General features: G+C 40.6%; 1 protein-coding gene across 1 annotated transcript in view; it reads left to right on the top strand.

Moving 5' to 3' along the window:
* TDX (tetraticopeptide domain-containing thioredoxin) overlaps window positions 1-16761 on the top strand; it is a 34071-nt gene that overhangs the window by 2230 nt on the left and 15080 nt on the right. The window contains exons 3-9 of the mRNA XM_011629902.3: window positions 6649-6825; window positions 6950-7037; window positions 7136-7216; window positions 7329-7393; window positions 7597-7737; window positions 7821-7907; window positions 8296-8353. Coding sequence (XP_011628204.1) covers window positions 6649-6825; window positions 6950-7037; window positions 7136-7216; window positions 7329-7393; window positions 7597-7737; window positions 7821-7907; window positions 8296-8353 — 697 coding nt within the window. The remainder of the gene's footprint in view (window positions 1-6648; window positions 6826-6949; window positions 7038-7135; window positions 7217-7328; window positions 7394-7596; window positions 7738-7820; window positions 7908-8295; window positions 8354-16761) is intronic.

Raw genomic sequence — 16761 nt, 5'->3', positions numbered from 1 at the left:
CACAATCAAGAGGAGGAAAGCAAAAATAAAAAAAATATAGTATATAAACTATAGACTTGACTACTTGAAGACTCAAAAGAATCTTCAATCATCATCCATCAGTCATCATCAGGAAAAGTAAGGTGAGCTGCACCAGCATCATATACATCGGAGTCGATGCCATCATCATCGTAATCATCTCCCTACTCGATATAATGGTCGTCCTCCTCTGTCTCTTTTGAATCTGCCTCTTCTTCCTCCTCTTCCTCCAACCTCATCCTCTGTGAAGAAGATCTAGTAGCCCTAGGATGGTCGGTTGATGTGCTTGAGGCTTCCATGACCATGTCCCATGACAATCCTTCATGCCCCTTGACTAGTTCATCATCAACCAACCACTCCATAGCATTGTCCATATTTTTTGATTTGAGGGGAACTCTCTTATCTCTCTTAGTAAACCTGCTCTTCAAGTATCGATTATACTTGACATAAACTAGGTCATTGAGCCTCTTTGGTTCAAGCCTTTTCCTGTTCTTTGTATGAATCTAGCATAATCAAATAAAACTTATTAATATAAATAATTAAATATAGAATAGTAATACTACAAAACTAATAACTATTAAAGTACTAAATTACTAATACAAATTACCATCTCAAAAGTACTCCAATTCCGCTGACAGCCAGACGAGGTAGTGGTTAGGCTTAAGATCCGAATGACCAATTTTTGTAAATTTGGAGCACTACACCCATGTTGACTCCACCAATTGGCTGCAAATTGATTTTGAGTTACAAATTTACAATTGTTAATTATATATAAACTATTAATTTACCTCGACAAGGGTCATTGCCGCCCTTGGGTGGGGCGTAGGCTCTGGGTGGCCGCCTAGGTGGGTTCCCTGGCGCCTAGGCAGGCACCTAGGGACAACTTGCCTAATTTGGCCGCCTAGGCTTGGGCAATGTGCCTACAGGCCTTTTGGACTGCCTATGTGCTGGGCTGTCCACTTTTTAAAACAATGTTGGGAATGCTGTCCATATAATGCACATGTTAGGGATTGAGATTCTAACCTTTTGGGGATCTTAATCCCAACCTTTAGGGATCTTGATCCCAACTTTTTGGGGATCCTACTATCAACCTTAAAGTGTGTGATAATTTATGATTATATATACTCTTTAAAGTTGGGATCTTATTATTTAGAGCAAGCAAGTAATGCAACTATAGGAAAATATTTTGTGTTGCAAGCTGGCTAAAAATGAAGGAAATCATTAGTTTGGTTGTTGTCTTGGTCTTTAAGGTTGGGATTGAGATCCCTAAAAATAGGAATCGGGATCCCTAACAGTGGGAGTCGAAATCCCAAACTTTAAAAATTGAGATCCCTGAGAGATCCATTCTGGGAGCAACAAAATTGAGATTCTAGAAGAGATCGCCTACCAAAGTAGGCGCTCTTGGTATCTATGGGATGGACTTATCATGGATCTCAATATTATAAAGTCTCTTGAATTTGACTTTGTTGTGTCTCTACTTCTTATAGAGGAGTCTAAGTAAAAGTCTGGTCTAGAATCCTCTGTGAATATGCTTGTAGCAGGTGGGAGATCAATGAAGAGGGCTTTAAGAAATGGCTAGTCAAGTTCCAAGTTGAAAGGTTGTAGGAAAGTTAAATTTTGGGGCTATGAAAAAATAGTCCATGCAGAGAAAAATTGCAAGGTACAGAAAGGAAACCAAGAAGCTCCTAAATCTAGCTCTAATGAGCTGCCTAATTCAAGTACTTCTCAAGGAAATCTAGTGGAAGATGTTGAGTTTTTTGAAGATGTGGAAGCTTTATCTATCGATACGGAGGAAATTTTAGAGTATTGGCTACTTGAAGCAAAACCATCTTTTCAGATCTATCCATAGGGATTAGTCTTATGAACACGAACCTTGTGATGACAATAGCATTTACATGGGAAACAATGACTAATGTAAAATACGGGGACTTGAAGATGTGAGAACCAAGCTGTTCAGTTGGGTAAAATGCACAATTCCTATTGTCAAACATGTTCCAGGTCTCAAAAGAAGTCCCTTAATTTTGAGAAAATTTGGGGAGTAAGGCTTCAAGTTTGCAAGCTGTAATAGATATCTAAAAATTTTAAGGCACTAGTGGTTAAAAAGAGCTCAGGCAATTTGTATGGATTTGTTAGAGAAATGGTATTGGGAGATGACAACATTGCATATGTAGACTCTGTTATGCCATGCCCCGTGTTTAGGCCACATTAGCGAGCTTGAACTCAAATTACTTCTTGATTAAGACCTCATCCCTTGTTTGAAGTTCTTAATTTGAGTTTTCGTGACCGTGCTTCTCTAGAAACAAAATAAATTACTTGTTTTATCCACTACTTGAAGTAAAGCATTTTTTGGAGTCAATTCACTAAGTCACATGAGAATAACTTGTTTTCCCTGTTGGAGGTGTTATTAATGATTTTCAAGAGGTGTGGATTTGTATGCTGAAAAGAAGATCGGATGCCTTCACTTGTTTGAGAACTAGAATTGTGGGAGCAACGTTCAAAAAAAAAAAAACTAGAATTGCGGGAGCATCAAGTGGGTATGAATTGATAATAAGGGCGGATTTTACTCATAAGGTGTTTGGGCCTTATACCCTGTCCCAAATTGTCTCATTGCTTCTAGCATGACTTGGATGTTCTTCAAGCGAGCTACATGCAAGGCAGCAGGCTTGATAAAACCAGCGGGCTAGGAATTGAGGTACCATGTCCCTTTCCTCCTTTCTAAAATTTGATCTCTATGAAGTCTGCCCCCTTTCTCGAACTTGAACCTTGAGGTCGCCCCCAGCGCTTTTTTTAATTTCTGTTTTGGGGGTTGTGGTAGTGGATGTGGGTGGGGGGAGTAAGAATCCATAAGCTTTCTTGATTGAAGCCTTCTACTCTCAGAACCCCTTTCCCTATCCCTCATGTTAGAACCCCCTTCCTTGGTAACATGAACATCATCATCATCTTCTACTCCACTTATATCTACAACCTTTACAGAATCATCTTATTTTTTCTTCACCACTTCATCACATCCTTTCTAGCATTAGCAGGCACTTGTGTGCATGGGTCTACGTCCCTTATGATCCCAGCCAAATGCTTTTTGAATTGATTTATGCTGGAATTAATCCCTCTTTACAGCAATTACATGCAAGCTTATATATTATCAATTGGATGGGGAGAAAATCTATGGTTTCAACGCAGATTGACTTCTTCTTTCAAACTAGATGAAGACATGCTTACTTACCTGAAAATTGGACAAATTCACAAAAACCCATCTATAAATGTAAGATGCACATTTACAAATTAAGTATTGAATATAATAAGTTTATCTAGCTTTAGTTATTGTTCATGACCCAAGCTAGAGAAACTTCTATTAACTACGCAATGAAATTGGGTAAATTTTGAGACAAAAACCCAAATACTTAAATTTTGAAAAAAGTTACTTTATTTTTTCGTTGCATCGTACACTGCATACTTGAGTTGTTGTTGTAGTGATACTTCATTTTTGTAAGTGGTTTGAGTTTGGTAGTCTAATACAATAAAGTAACTAACAATTAAACTAAAGCCTCAACTACATAGTTACTAGTGTAAGATGCAAGAAGTATGAATAAAGTTTCAAAACAGTAAGTGACAAGTAAGTGTTTAGTAATTTAGAAAAGGAAAAAGTTTGTATAAGTGCGAGGTTCTAAACAATTAAATTAAGGCATACCTCAAAAATTTCACTAGAAGAGGTTGTTTTGATGCCAAAAATCCTCAAATTAATCATTTCGCCCTCAAGATGCATGGACATGAGAAAAAATAGATTTCAATTTTTAGAAACAGCGCATCTTGTAATGCGTTTTTGAATCATCAATTTTCAAGTTTTCATAGATTTGCTCGATCTACATTATTTTTTAAGCCTTAAATTTTATAATTACTTGAAAATAAAATTTAAGGCTATCACAAAAATTTCTAGTATTGAAACCACTTTCCTCAACACTATTGAAGTACGTGTTACTTTGATTGTTTAGAGCCTCGGCCATATACAAACTGCACCCTTTAGAAAAAGAAAGACAATTACCTAAATATATAAAATAGTAAGTAATAGAGTAGAAAAAATTCCTATGATGCTTGAGTTTATTAAGATTGTGCAATCTCAATAAAATGTCAACAAACTCAAAATAAAACTTGGTCAAACTAAACAAAATTACACGAACTGAAACTAGAATCCCAACGATCCCATCAATAAACCCTAAACCAACTTTTACAAACATCAATAAACCCTAAACCACCATCACTGCCACCGCCGCCACCACCACCACCACCACCACCACCATGATCATCGTCATCATCATCATCATCATCTGAGCCTTATACCAACTATTTGGGGTCGGCTACATGAATCCGGTTCCCCCATTTTTCTCTATTGATGGTCATTACTAAGTCCATAAGTCACCATATCTTTTTTCACTACCATCCATGGTTCCAAAAGGCGGACTTCCTAGTGCTTAGGCGGTTCAGAGGGTCTGGGCGCTTTGCCCAGGCCTAGGCGGTCAAAATAGGTGGTCTGCCGTTGGGCAGCCACCTAAGTGGTAGGGCACCCGCCCGCCTAGGCGGGCGCCAGCGTTTCTCCCTGGGCAGCTGCCCAAGGCTTGCGCCCCACCTGGGGGCAGAAATGCCCTTAGTTGAGGGGCAGTTTTAGATTTTGATTTTGAAAAAAGGGGTTTAAAGGTGAGTTTTAAGTTCATTTGAAACCTAACGAGCCTAATTTAGGAAGAGATAAACATCAAAAAACTAGATTTTTGTGATTTTCATAGGATCGAAGGGTTTCTCAAAGTTATGAGAAATCGAACATCACCCATTGAGATTAGATTTAGCTTTGAAGTTTTTTTAGGTCTATTAGAAGATGTTTTAGAAGATTTTGGCACTAAAAAATATTTCAGAGGCTGAAGTTTGGAGATTGAGCAATTAAAGTAAGTGCAAAATTTTATTTTTTAGATCGCCTGTTTTATTTTGAGAAATCTTCTTCATGATCTAATCCAAGTGGTGATCCGAGTTGGAAATATGGCTATAATCCGAATCCAGGAATTTCTTCCTTTGGAAAAGGTCTTTCCAACCAGAGGAGGTCTAGAGGAGGCGGAGAAAAGGTTTTTGAAGTATGCAATTATTAGTTTGTTTACTTTCTTGGGGAGGGAAAAGGTAGAATGGCCGACGGAGATCTGGGTTATAGCATTGATTCTTCTTCTGGCACTAGCGGTTTTGTGGAAGAAGGCAATGTTTTTGTCCCCTACCTTTAACCACTTGATTCTGGACCTTTGTTACCAGAAGGTCTCTTCCTTTTTGAGGAGGAGGAGGGGGAGAGAGGATTTGGCCGAAGATCTTTCTGTTATTTCTTAATTTGAAAGAGGCATATTTTCCTCGAGGGAATCTAAGGAATGGATTAGGGTATTACTAGCAAGGATTTGATCTCTGAAATTGCTAGGGAAGTTTTGGCTCCATTGTTTCATTGAAGCCTTCAAAAGCTGGAGTTTTTTGGACAGGTGGAACCCAGCCCAACCTTCTACCTAGTAGGATGCCTAGCAAGATTTGAAGAAAGTAGGAAATGAACGTTCATCAAAACAGAATAGTTCAAATCTAAAAGGTTTTCTAGCCTGCGGGGTGGGGCAGGTATCAAGAAGGACGCATTTGTGATCTGAAGTAGTTTTAGGTAAAGCACTAGTGCAGGTACCTGGAAATGCGGTCTCCCAAGAATTAGAGACCAAGAATCTGTCGATTTTGGTCATGACTGGTGAGGCAGCATGATTAGATCAGGTATAGGAGGCACCTAAAAGGGGAATCTCTAAGATGCGTACCGAATCGATAAAGTCCGAGAAGGATCTCATCGAGGCGGTGATGCGACCACCCTAGCTCTTCTCATGAGCTATGCTGCTAGTCTTGGTACACAGATCTAGAGAATTGTTTATGGTTTTAGATCATTGTAGTGATAAGTGCATGTATGATCTATGACACCATTTAGACATAAAGTGCACTACTAGGAGGTCGGGGTTTACTCTTCGTGCACATACAAATTGAGCCCCAAATTAGGCAGTGCTTAAACATAACAAACCACCTATAGCAGGAAAACTGGATTTGGATATATGAAAACCTTGGCAAAGCCTGGATGTTGATATAGTTGTTGTTAAAGTTGCAATGAAAATGTATGGCCAGAGTCACCCTGTTTACTGCAGCTTTCTGATCTAGTGGTTTCTGAAAGTGCAAAGTTCATTTAACTTAAATTATCTGGTGTGTTACACAGTGTTATGTTTTCGAGGACTGGATAACAAACTTTATGATTGGCCAAAAGATAAAGATTTTATGTTTCACAAGAAAATACGATGGTCTGAAGTGTTCCAATGGGAAATTACTGGAGTATGCTTAATCTAAATCATAGGTAAAAGGATGTATTTTAACTAGTCAAACTTGGAAATAAATGCTTAATGCCGGTTAGATGTACTCCATCTACATGTTTTATTTACTGTTGGGAAAATGGTTTTCTGTTGCAATGAAATAATCAAACAAAGGTCGAAGGATCCTTCTGTTCTTTTTCCCAATTTTTCTACACTTGTTTAACAAAAACGAGATTGTTGTGTGATGAAACTGATAGTCATTTTCTAGTAACGTCTTGTTTCCTTGTAGAGATCCAATACTTCCGAAGAAAATGATTATGACTTGCCTTACCTCGAAGAGGAGATTGGTGATTTAAAAAATAGTACTAAACAAACAGAGAAGGATGATTTAGAGGATGTCACAGTTGAGTCAGATGTTGCGCTGGATGATGAAACCGTAGCACCTGATAATGATCCTCCACAGAAGGTGCACTGCATATATGGTGAACTAGTTTTGTGCCATGATAAATATGTTGAAGTATAATTTAAACTTGATTGCAAAGCATTCTTTGCCACATGGAAAATTGATCACAAACTATTCTGGTGTTTAGATGGGAGATCCATCAGTGGAAGTAACAGATGAAATGCTGGATGCTGCTCAAATGGCGAAGGCAAAAGCTATGGCTGCAGTTTCAGAAGGCAGAGCACATGTTTTGCTGGAATCTGTTTCTTTTGTCTCGCTCAATTTAGATACCTTAAATATCAGCACTATTGAGACAAAACAATACGTATTTCAGGTAACCTAAATGAGGCCATTGAACATATGACAGAAGCTATCATCTCCAATCCAAATTCAGCTATCCTGTATGCCACCAGAGGTGAAGTGCGGTTTTTCCATTAATAGAATAAAATTTCTCAGCTTCTTTTCAGCACTTCACCTTCCCTTTATTCCCATTGTTCCTCATTAATCCTTTGTTCTCATTTTTGCAGCTAGTATATTTGTAAAAATGAAGAAACCAAATGCTGCAATCCGAGATGCGGATGCAGCTTTGAAGGTTTATTCTAGTGTCTCTTTTATTGGTCTTATACTTCAGAACCTTTATTGGTGCTTTCGTGATAAGCACAGGAATCCAGATTAATTATGATGCATATCATTGTATTTTTTTCTTAGTACATACCATTTTCCATGTAGTTCTAAGTTGCGTATGTATCTGATGCCTTGGAAAGTAAATTTAGTAGTTAGTTTCCTTGATCTTAGATAAATCCGGATTTTGCGAAAGGGTTTAAGTCTCGAGGCATGGCAAAGGCCATGTTGGGCCAGTGGGAAGATGCTGCCAAAGATTTGCATGTTGCTTCACAGTTGGATTACGATGAGGAGATAGCTTTGGTTTTGAAAAGGGTAAAATCTTCTTCTATCATCTGCAAAATAGTAGCATGCATCAGAAAATTGTATTTAGCTTACTAACTTGTCTACATATGCAGGTTGAACCTAATGCAAGAAAAATTGAAGAGCATCATAAGAAATATGAGTGCCTCCACAAAAGGAGAGAAGAGAACAAAGCCAAAAAAGTAAGGCGACAAATCACTGGGAGCCACTGGGAGATGAGCCTATCTCTTTTTTTTCTTTTTGTGTAAAATATTTTGTGTCAAACTTTTTGAGCTAATTCCTTTTTCTGTTTGTTTCGTATTTTAACTTTAGGAGTCTGTAAATGACATGCCTAAAAATATTTACACGGGATGAACTAAAATGAAGATCCAAAGGTGTACTTGGAGCCTCCATATGCCCAAAAGTTGAATTTAATGAAATCCTTATACATGAATTTAAAGTCACAGTTCCTAATGTTTACTCTTTTATTGGAAATTTTTGTCATAATTGTATGTTCTTAGTATGGTAGTGCATCACATTTCTTCAAGTGAAGTTTAAGTAGCATTCACAAATCTTCATCTTTCAATGCAGGCCATCGAGCAAATGGCTGCAGCAAAGAAGCTGGAGGCACGTGCAAATCTACATGATGGTACTCCTCTTCCTTTATGTAGAAGTTCTCTTGTGCTTTTGAAATTTGAAGTCAATGGTTTCCTGTTATGCAAAAGTAGGTTCTTGCTGTACACGTTTAACTAGGCTTTGTAATTTATCTTTAGATGAAACCATGTTTGCGCAACAATTTTCAATGTAATTGATATGCAAACTAGAAGAATGAAATGATTCTTACTAATGAAATGATTCTTACTTTTTCATGAAAATTTTTACATGGCATCAGAGGTAGAGAATTCCATATGTGGGTTCAGTGAATTCACTTCTTAAGGCTTGGTTTACACTATTTAGGTTTTATATCTCCTTCAATTTGGGGAAGTATGCTTACTGCTATGAAGCTTCCCCTATATTCTTGAACTGTGCCAGATAGTGGTACCCAATGAATGTAGTTGAAGAAATATCTCCTACGAGGGAGATGATATTGGTATTCGGCTTCAACTACTCATTGAATTCAACCAAGACAGAAAATTTTGATTGCACAAGAGGAAAAACGATCTGATGTTATGTGTCATGGGTATGTCTTATGTTGGTCTGGTTGATGGAATTATAGATGCATTCAGAGCAAATACCCCAAAAGGAGATAGCAAAGTGGTGGCTCTTGGGGTTTGTGGCCTTAAAATGCTTGTAAACTTGGTCTTTGATTAAGACTATTATGTTTTCCCCATGTATGTATCATAATGCTTCATGTTTATGGATTGCTTTCGGTTTGAGTGGACTGTACGCTACTTGTGTGTCTAAAAGCAGGGCAAGAATTGGGAGCTGAGCCCTAACTTGGCCATAGTGGGCTCCATCACTCTTGTCTTTTCATGCTAGTAGGCCTTCGTTAGTTGGGTGAAACCGCACCTTGGGACCATTATGTTTATTCCCATGGTGCGTATCGCTGAAGAGGGTCGGCATGGCTAGGGTGATATGTATTGTTTGTGGCCAGGAGATGAAAGAGGCTCCTATGTTGAATGATGTTTTGGGGTTTATGAGGACAAGTGCCAGAAAACCTTGACGATGGAATCATACACAGCATGCATGCTGCTAGTTGCCTGGGATCTCTATGGTTCTGGTGAATCTTAGATCTATTCTATGCAATCCTAGGGAATCTAGAATTTGTGTGATCTTGGATTTTTTGGTTTTGTGTGACCGTTAGCATGCATGTGCTTGAGAGACACTCCCCCATACAGGATGAAAGTTAGGAAGTCCTATATTAGTATTTTTGGTTTGTGCATTGTCCCTTAAGCTTGTCTTTGGGGAGAGCACTCAGAATCTATTACTAATTGTGGACTGTGGTACTTTTATGCCTTAACCAACTTTGATAGGGCAATCATGAGCCCCTTACAAGGGAGAGTTGTGGGTCATTTGTCTGGTAGGTTGGTTTGTGGTCTAGATATGGTTATGGGGTGGTCATGGATTGCTTGGTACAAGGATCTAGTTTAGTGCTATCATCTCTTCTATAGCTTTTTAAAGACGTATTTCAAAGGTTTGTCAAAGAAGAAATAATTGTATTATTTCTCTATTTGATGATTTATATTTTGTGCTCTGGATTTGCTTTTTGAACAAGGTTGTTTTTGGAATAAAAATCTTGTTCTAAAACAGGGGCAATTTTGGAATGACAAAATTGTTATTGTAGAGAGCAAAATTCGAAAAAATAGTGCATCGCCTGGGAGCATAAGTGGGCCACACGGTGGCACATAGTTTGACTTTTTGATTAAATGGAACCCATTAGCCATGGGAGCCGTGTGACAGTAAGCGTCTTGTAGAAATTGGGGAGTTAGGGTCCTATGACTTCTACGTGGTGCATCACTCCCGAGATTTAGTTTCTAGATGCCATGTACTTCCAAGAATACCTGCAATAGTTGATCGATATTGTTAATTACAAAACATTCTGAAATGCCAAACCTAGGTGGTTAGGATTTGGATTTGTGATAGGAAACAATTTTCTAGTTGGAGTTAGTTATGAGAATCCAACTAGATTTCGAAGTCCTATGAGAAATCTAAGTGGACTCCACCTGGAGCTAGAAGAGTGTTGGGGCGCTAGGAAGCCTCCTAGGGCATGATACATTGTCTACCCTTGATTCATGATGATTGGACAAAAAGGCTGGATGAGTGAGGTTGGCCATCTCACAATATGAATCTCCCCTTAGAATTACAATACAAGTTCTCTTTATATCCACTTTACCTCTAGAATGGTTTATAAAAGGGTAATGCAGCTTTTTCCTCACATCATGAATCTCCCATTTACCACCAAAAGAAAAAAAGTAAGAAAAAAAAGGAAACAATCCTTTTAGAGAGTGTTCCATGTGAGGAAACCTGGGGTTAGACAACGTGGACAAAAGAATGGGACATTCAAAAATTAAAGTTTTGGGTTTTGAGAGAGAATATAGATGGGTGGAGTATGTTTGTTAGGGGTAGAGTTTGTGATCTTCTACCTCCTTGTTCAAGAGATCCAAGTAGAGATAAGAAATTCTACAACCTGCAAGTCTATGATTGTTATCTTCACTCAAAACAGACAGGTATGAATTCTTCTTAGAGGATTTTGGTCAGTAAAAAAGAGAGAAGGTGAGGTACATCTATGGGGGTTGTGTGAGGCATTGAGAGTTCTAATTTGTTTTGTACGAGATATTTAAAGAGGAAGAAGTGCCTGCAACCTGTAGCAACTTACCAGCAAATTTTCACCCAAAACCAAGTTAAAGAAAGGGAGCTTATAATCTAGAAGGTTTAGGGAGATTCCATTGGGTATGTGATGTCCTGTGGGGGACCCTAGGCAAAATGGGGTTTGCTGATTTTCATCAGGATTGACTATTTAGGTGCACATGTTTGAGGACCTTGTAGCAACATTTCTTGTGACAATGTTTCTGGGGGCAAGGTATTTTTTTTCATTTTGTGTTTGAGTCTAGTTTTATCTATCAAAATTTCAGGGCAGGCATGTGCAAGTCAAGGGAGATATAGAGTGTGAATGAAGAGCTCTCATTCTGCTTTTGCTTTTTAAAAATTTTACCCTTTGTCACTTGGTCCTGCCACCCATAGTGGAGCGAAAGAATCTGATTTTTGACATCAACTACTCTATAGTGGTCCTCATGTCCCCTCAAATCAATGTTAGGATGACACTGCCCCCATCAGGAAACTTAGCCAAATGAGGATAATTGCCAGAATATCAAGAGATTGGGAGATGCAAAGGAGATGCACTCCCTCCTGTTTGGTCAAAAACCTACGACCAAATGTTTTACCCATCTCAGAAATGAAGATGGGTTTCCTTAAGCCTGCAGCCATAAAAGTGATATAAGGCAGAGACATGAAATGATGCACTATGCCATCTAAATCAGTATTTTAAAACTCAGTGGCTCGGGATTAGACTCTCCCTAGTTATTGGACTCGGCATGATGTTCGGTTTGGTTCAGAAAGCTCAGGATTCACCTGTCTCATTAGGGCATGGACCCTATTGTGTTATTTGTGGGACAAATGATTGGGTTATACTGGGTGCAATTCTTTAATCGTTTTAAGTAAACAAAATAAGCAACTTTTATGTCCTGGTCTTACATGTGCCAGACTTGAAAGTTTGACCCAAGAACTAGAATAAAATACACCAAATGAAATCATATTGTGCCTGAGAAGTGGCTATCACGTTCTCAAATACGTGATCCAACAGCAAGAAAATATGTTGGAAAAGTAGCAAACCACATTTGTCCATGGCATAGTTAATCGAAATCTCTCTGCTGAGGTCGCAATTCCGGTTCAGAACCCCGATTCGAAGGTTCCGACAAGGGATTTTCACGGAACTCATTTCATGTAACTCAGGAATCTCGATTTCTTAATTTAAGAATCTCGTTTTAAACCTTTTTGCAATCTCAATCCTATTTTATTTATATAATCCCAACTTTTTCGAATCTCGAATCCAATATTTATTGAATCTTGATTCGATATCTGTTGATTCCTGATTCCATATGTAATGAATCTTATTCATTTTGGTTTTGAATCTAGAATCCACAGCATCAAGCACCTCGGTTCATAGGTGCAGGGAATTGCGATTCAATCAACATAGAATCTTGCTTTAACCTCCATAGAGTTTCGATCCCAACTATTTTGGAATCTTGATTCCATGAAATCAAGTACTTTTGTTCATAGGTGCAAAAATCTGCGATTCGTCATATGTGCAATCTCACCTCAAATATTTATGGATTCTGATTTCCGTTTTTTGGAAACCCAGTTGGAGGACATTGTTGCCCGTGGTTTATAGGTGCTCCAAATAGTAATCCGGTGAACGCAGTGCTGAAGAATTTTTATCTTGAATCAACCTTCGAATGCAAATGCTTAGAGTTAAGATATTCTCAACATGTATGATTTTAATGTCTTTTGTAGGTAACAAAGGTATTTATAACTAGGGCGTTGGAGCATTAAATTCAAGAGAACTTGGTCCTTTGAACATTAAAATGTAAATACTCTATATCTTCACCCTCATTATCATAAGGCACAAAGCTCTCAGAACATACGGGATTTGCACTCTTTGTTTTTTAGTTTTTATTTTGGGAGAAATGATGTTTTCTATGTCAAACCTCTCTTTGTTTTGGACAATTGATGCTTACGATATCAAAGCATCAAATTACTTGTCATCCAATCTCGAGTTACAAGATGCAAACATCCTTATGTTTCATTTTTTTGATAGCAAATGACCAAAAAAATCAGGTGGCCTATATTCTTTTTGAACAATTTCATTAATGTGCATTGTAATGATCCATTAGAGAGATTATAAGTCGAGAAATTGAAAAATAATGTTCACATACATTTGTGCCAAGTTGATCAAAGAATGGCCTTGAAACTCTTTGTTATATAATTTAATTTTGTATAGCATTATTGGACTACTATTTTGGTAAAGGTTATAAATGATTTGGTAATACTTCATTGCCAAGTAGAACAAAGAATCAAGACTAACTAGTAACTATCCATGTGTCCGCTTGATGCTTCATTGTAAGGGTGGTCAATTGCCAGATGGGTCAATACTCGAATCCAAATTGCCATGAATCTCGATCCAAATCTTGTTTGATTCTCGATTCAAAATGCATAGGAATCTCTATTCCAAAGATGTCGGGGATGTCGATTCTTTAAATGATGGAATCTCGATTCCATATTGGTCGATTCCAAATAGGTCATAAATTTGATTCCATAGAGTCAGGAATCTCGATTCCATCAATATAGGGATCTCGATTCCAATTTGATTGAATCTTTATTCCTACAAAATAGGAATCTCGGTTCCCACAATTCCTCTTGTACGGCGTCGATTAAAAACATGAATCTTCTAGCTGGCTGTTGTTTAGCAATTCTGATTCCTAAAAGGACTTGTATTTGGAATCGTTTCCAACAACTATTGTCCAAGGTCACTGTTGTATGTCATTTTTGACGTACTTGCACTTCCCACTCGAACAAGGAGAGAGACGGAAACAGCCTGGCCCTGCGGGTACACAAGACACCGGCAGGCCAAAGTTGTGCCGTAAAATAAAGCCTCCAGCCATATGACCTGAGTACGGTGCCATCGCACCAAGGAATGACCATACAATTGTAGCCCAATGCTAGCGGCTTCAAAAATATACCAGACCACCGCCATCGTATTCAGAATGTCGAAAAACCCCCGAGGACCAAATTTGGGCTCAGTCGGACCTTCTGAAAGGGGTCTACGTCCATGTGGCCTCGAAACTGGAGGGTTTCACACTAGCGCAGTGTGGCTTCACCAAATCAGTCCCCAAGCATGGAGACTGCGACATTGTGTTTCGGGAGCAGGTTCAAGGACCCATGACGCCTCGAATCCAGTGAAGCACAGCTTGACATCCATGCACCGCATCACCACTGGGACAAGTTCAATGCAACCACCTTGCAAAGAGCGAGTTCAATGCACCCACCTTGCAAAGAGTTGCAAACTAGTATAACTCTTACATTCAATCCAAGGTCCGATGGATGCAAGTCCCCAGGTCACTAAAGAAGTAAATCCGCTCAGATGCCGGAATCCCTCTTTCCGACGACCTCCCAAATTAGGCAAAAAAGCAAACCAAAACCAAATCTGCCCAAACTTGGTGCAAAATGACTGCGACTGTCTCCTCTCTCTTTTGCAAGCAGAGCCAAGAGCCAGAATCTCGCAAGTCGAACTGCATTGGCGAACAAAGTTCACGAATCTTGCCGGACTTCTACCCCATTGGAAAAAAGACCACCTCAGCACAATTAAAGGGCATCAAAATGCTCAGAATCGCAAGGACATTGGAGACATATTGACAAATCGTCTGAACCTTCGCCACAAGCTGTAGAAAAAGCTTCCAAGATCTGGCCATGGCGGAACAACCTCCATGCAAGGACGGTTTCGTCATTAGAGGACAAGATCTCAAGGACATTTTGGTCTTTGGGTCTAATTTCGGGATTTATTCCTAATTTTTTAATTGTATTTAAGCTTTGTTTTTGAGCATCCACCCTTGTTTGGTGAATCCTCAATATAAGCAAGCTTAAGTCACTTGTAGAAAAAACTTTTCGGTTAGAGGAGGGATTACTGTGCATTACTCAAAGAGAATACAGAGGCATTACGCTTATCTTTTGCTTCTAAACTTCTGATCCCATTGAGAGGAGAGAGAAAACTTTGAGAGAGAAAAATACCCTTGAGCTCGTAGGTACCTAGAGACCCCGAATGCACGGACACATCCTCTCCCTTTCCTCCTCCACACGTTGCTTGCCTCGCTCAGCACCCCGCGTCCACGACACATATGAGGACCCGAGCGGACCCACGGGCTCCGACCCCCAGGTTCCCTCACATCCGCCTATCCGCCAACCCCTTTGAGAGGACAACCACTAGGAGGGATAGTCGAATTCCATCCCATTCACCAGCAAGAGCAAGAGCTCAGAGACGTTGCGAGCCTGACAAGAGTCCCTGTCCAAACCGCCTTGGCAGACAGTCGGCGAGCTTCTTAATTGTTTTAAGAGGTGCTGATCGCCCTGGCGTGTCCCTCAAACCCTAAGCAGCGAGGCAAGCGCCCCAAAGCGCCCCTCGCCGTAAAAAATCTCTCTTGTTGTCGGTACTTTTCCGCCCAATAGAGACCGCGCGCCCCACGTCCGCGCGCGAGCAACCCTGCATTTGTCCGAGAGAGGGTTCTCTCTCGACCCTGAAAACCAGGTTCGACCAACTGGCAACTCCACTGGCGGCTCAGATGTTTTTTAGTACCAACCTCTGTTTTTTCTCTCTCAAAAGTTGCTATGGAATTCAACTGTCCCTCATTTGTTTGGATTGGGAATTTCTACATCCCCATATCCGCGACCTCACCTAGGGCAAGCAAACCGTTTGGTCCTACCTCCCCCGCGTTCTACTAAAGTGGCCTGGCTGGCCCTCCTATCCTAGTCCTGCCTAGGAAAACTTGAGGCATGGGCTCTCAAGCTTCCTGCCTCTCCTCTTCCGACATTAAGGGAAAATCCCTTGATGTCAACTGCATGGGCGGCCCTACAGCCCCCCCCTCACTGGCAGACACCCCGCCAGTCACATGCCTCAACGTGGTCCTTGCATCACTACTCTTCTTCACCCAGTGGGTCTCAGCAAGGCCATCGCTTCCGCGGGTAAACGAAAGGTGACCTCATTCATGTTTCACTGGGGCATTGCCAGCGTTGGCACCACCATGCACACACCGTACGCTGGCAACTTCTATGCTAGTTCGTGCGGCTACCCAACCGCCGTGCGCACTCATACATACGTCATTGCTAGCGGTCTAACCGTCACTGTGACAAGTCGGGGCAGGCGACAACCCACCCCACTCTCTCAAACTGTTTCGGGTCTCTTTCGACCAGGACGAAACACCGGTGGTCCTATGGCCAACCACACCATGCATGTTAACCTTATAGCTCGGGACAACCCAAAGGCCGAGGCCAGAGAAACACATGACTTTCGAGACGATCGGAAGTCCCATAAACAAGTGCACATGCATGTTCGAGGCCCCGAGACCTCACCAACTAAACAGGAGGGTACCACGAGTAGTCCGCCCCTCACTCCACTAGGGGTTGGTCCCAGAAGAAGGACGAGCGCGCACACGTGCAGGTCCAAAGATTCTGCCGACCGCGAAGAAGGACGAGCGTCCGCCGCTCTACCAACTTCTTCTAAGCCGCCCGCTGTGTGGTACTCGAAGGAATGCCCTTCGAGCGCCATTCTCTCCACTCCTTCACTGCACGCGCGAATCAGCCCTCGTTGCTGGGCGCGAAATAGGAGGACACCGTCTGCGACGACTGGTCAGCCTGCCCCTCAGTCAGGCGGTCCTCGACCACTGTGGCCGCCTACAAACTCCCTTGTTCTCGGGCATCACACTTTACCTGAGCTAATAAAGTTTGCCCGTGCATCAGTCGAGCGGGCCTGCCAAGAAGAAGACTGGAATCGCTTCCGATTCTGAGGGAAGA

This window comes from Amborella trichopoda, chromosome 4 (assembly GCF_054954075.1).
Source record: "Amborella trichopoda isolate Santa Cruz 75 chromosome 4, AtrichopodaSantaCruz75HAP2 v2.0, whole genome shotgun sequence".
Classification (NCBI taxonomy): Eukaryota; Viridiplantae; Streptophyta; class Magnoliopsida; order Amborellales; family Amborellaceae; genus Amborella; species Amborella trichopoda.
The sequence above is the reverse complement of the archived record's forward strand: the minus strand, read 5'-3'. Positions and strand labels throughout refer to the sequence as shown.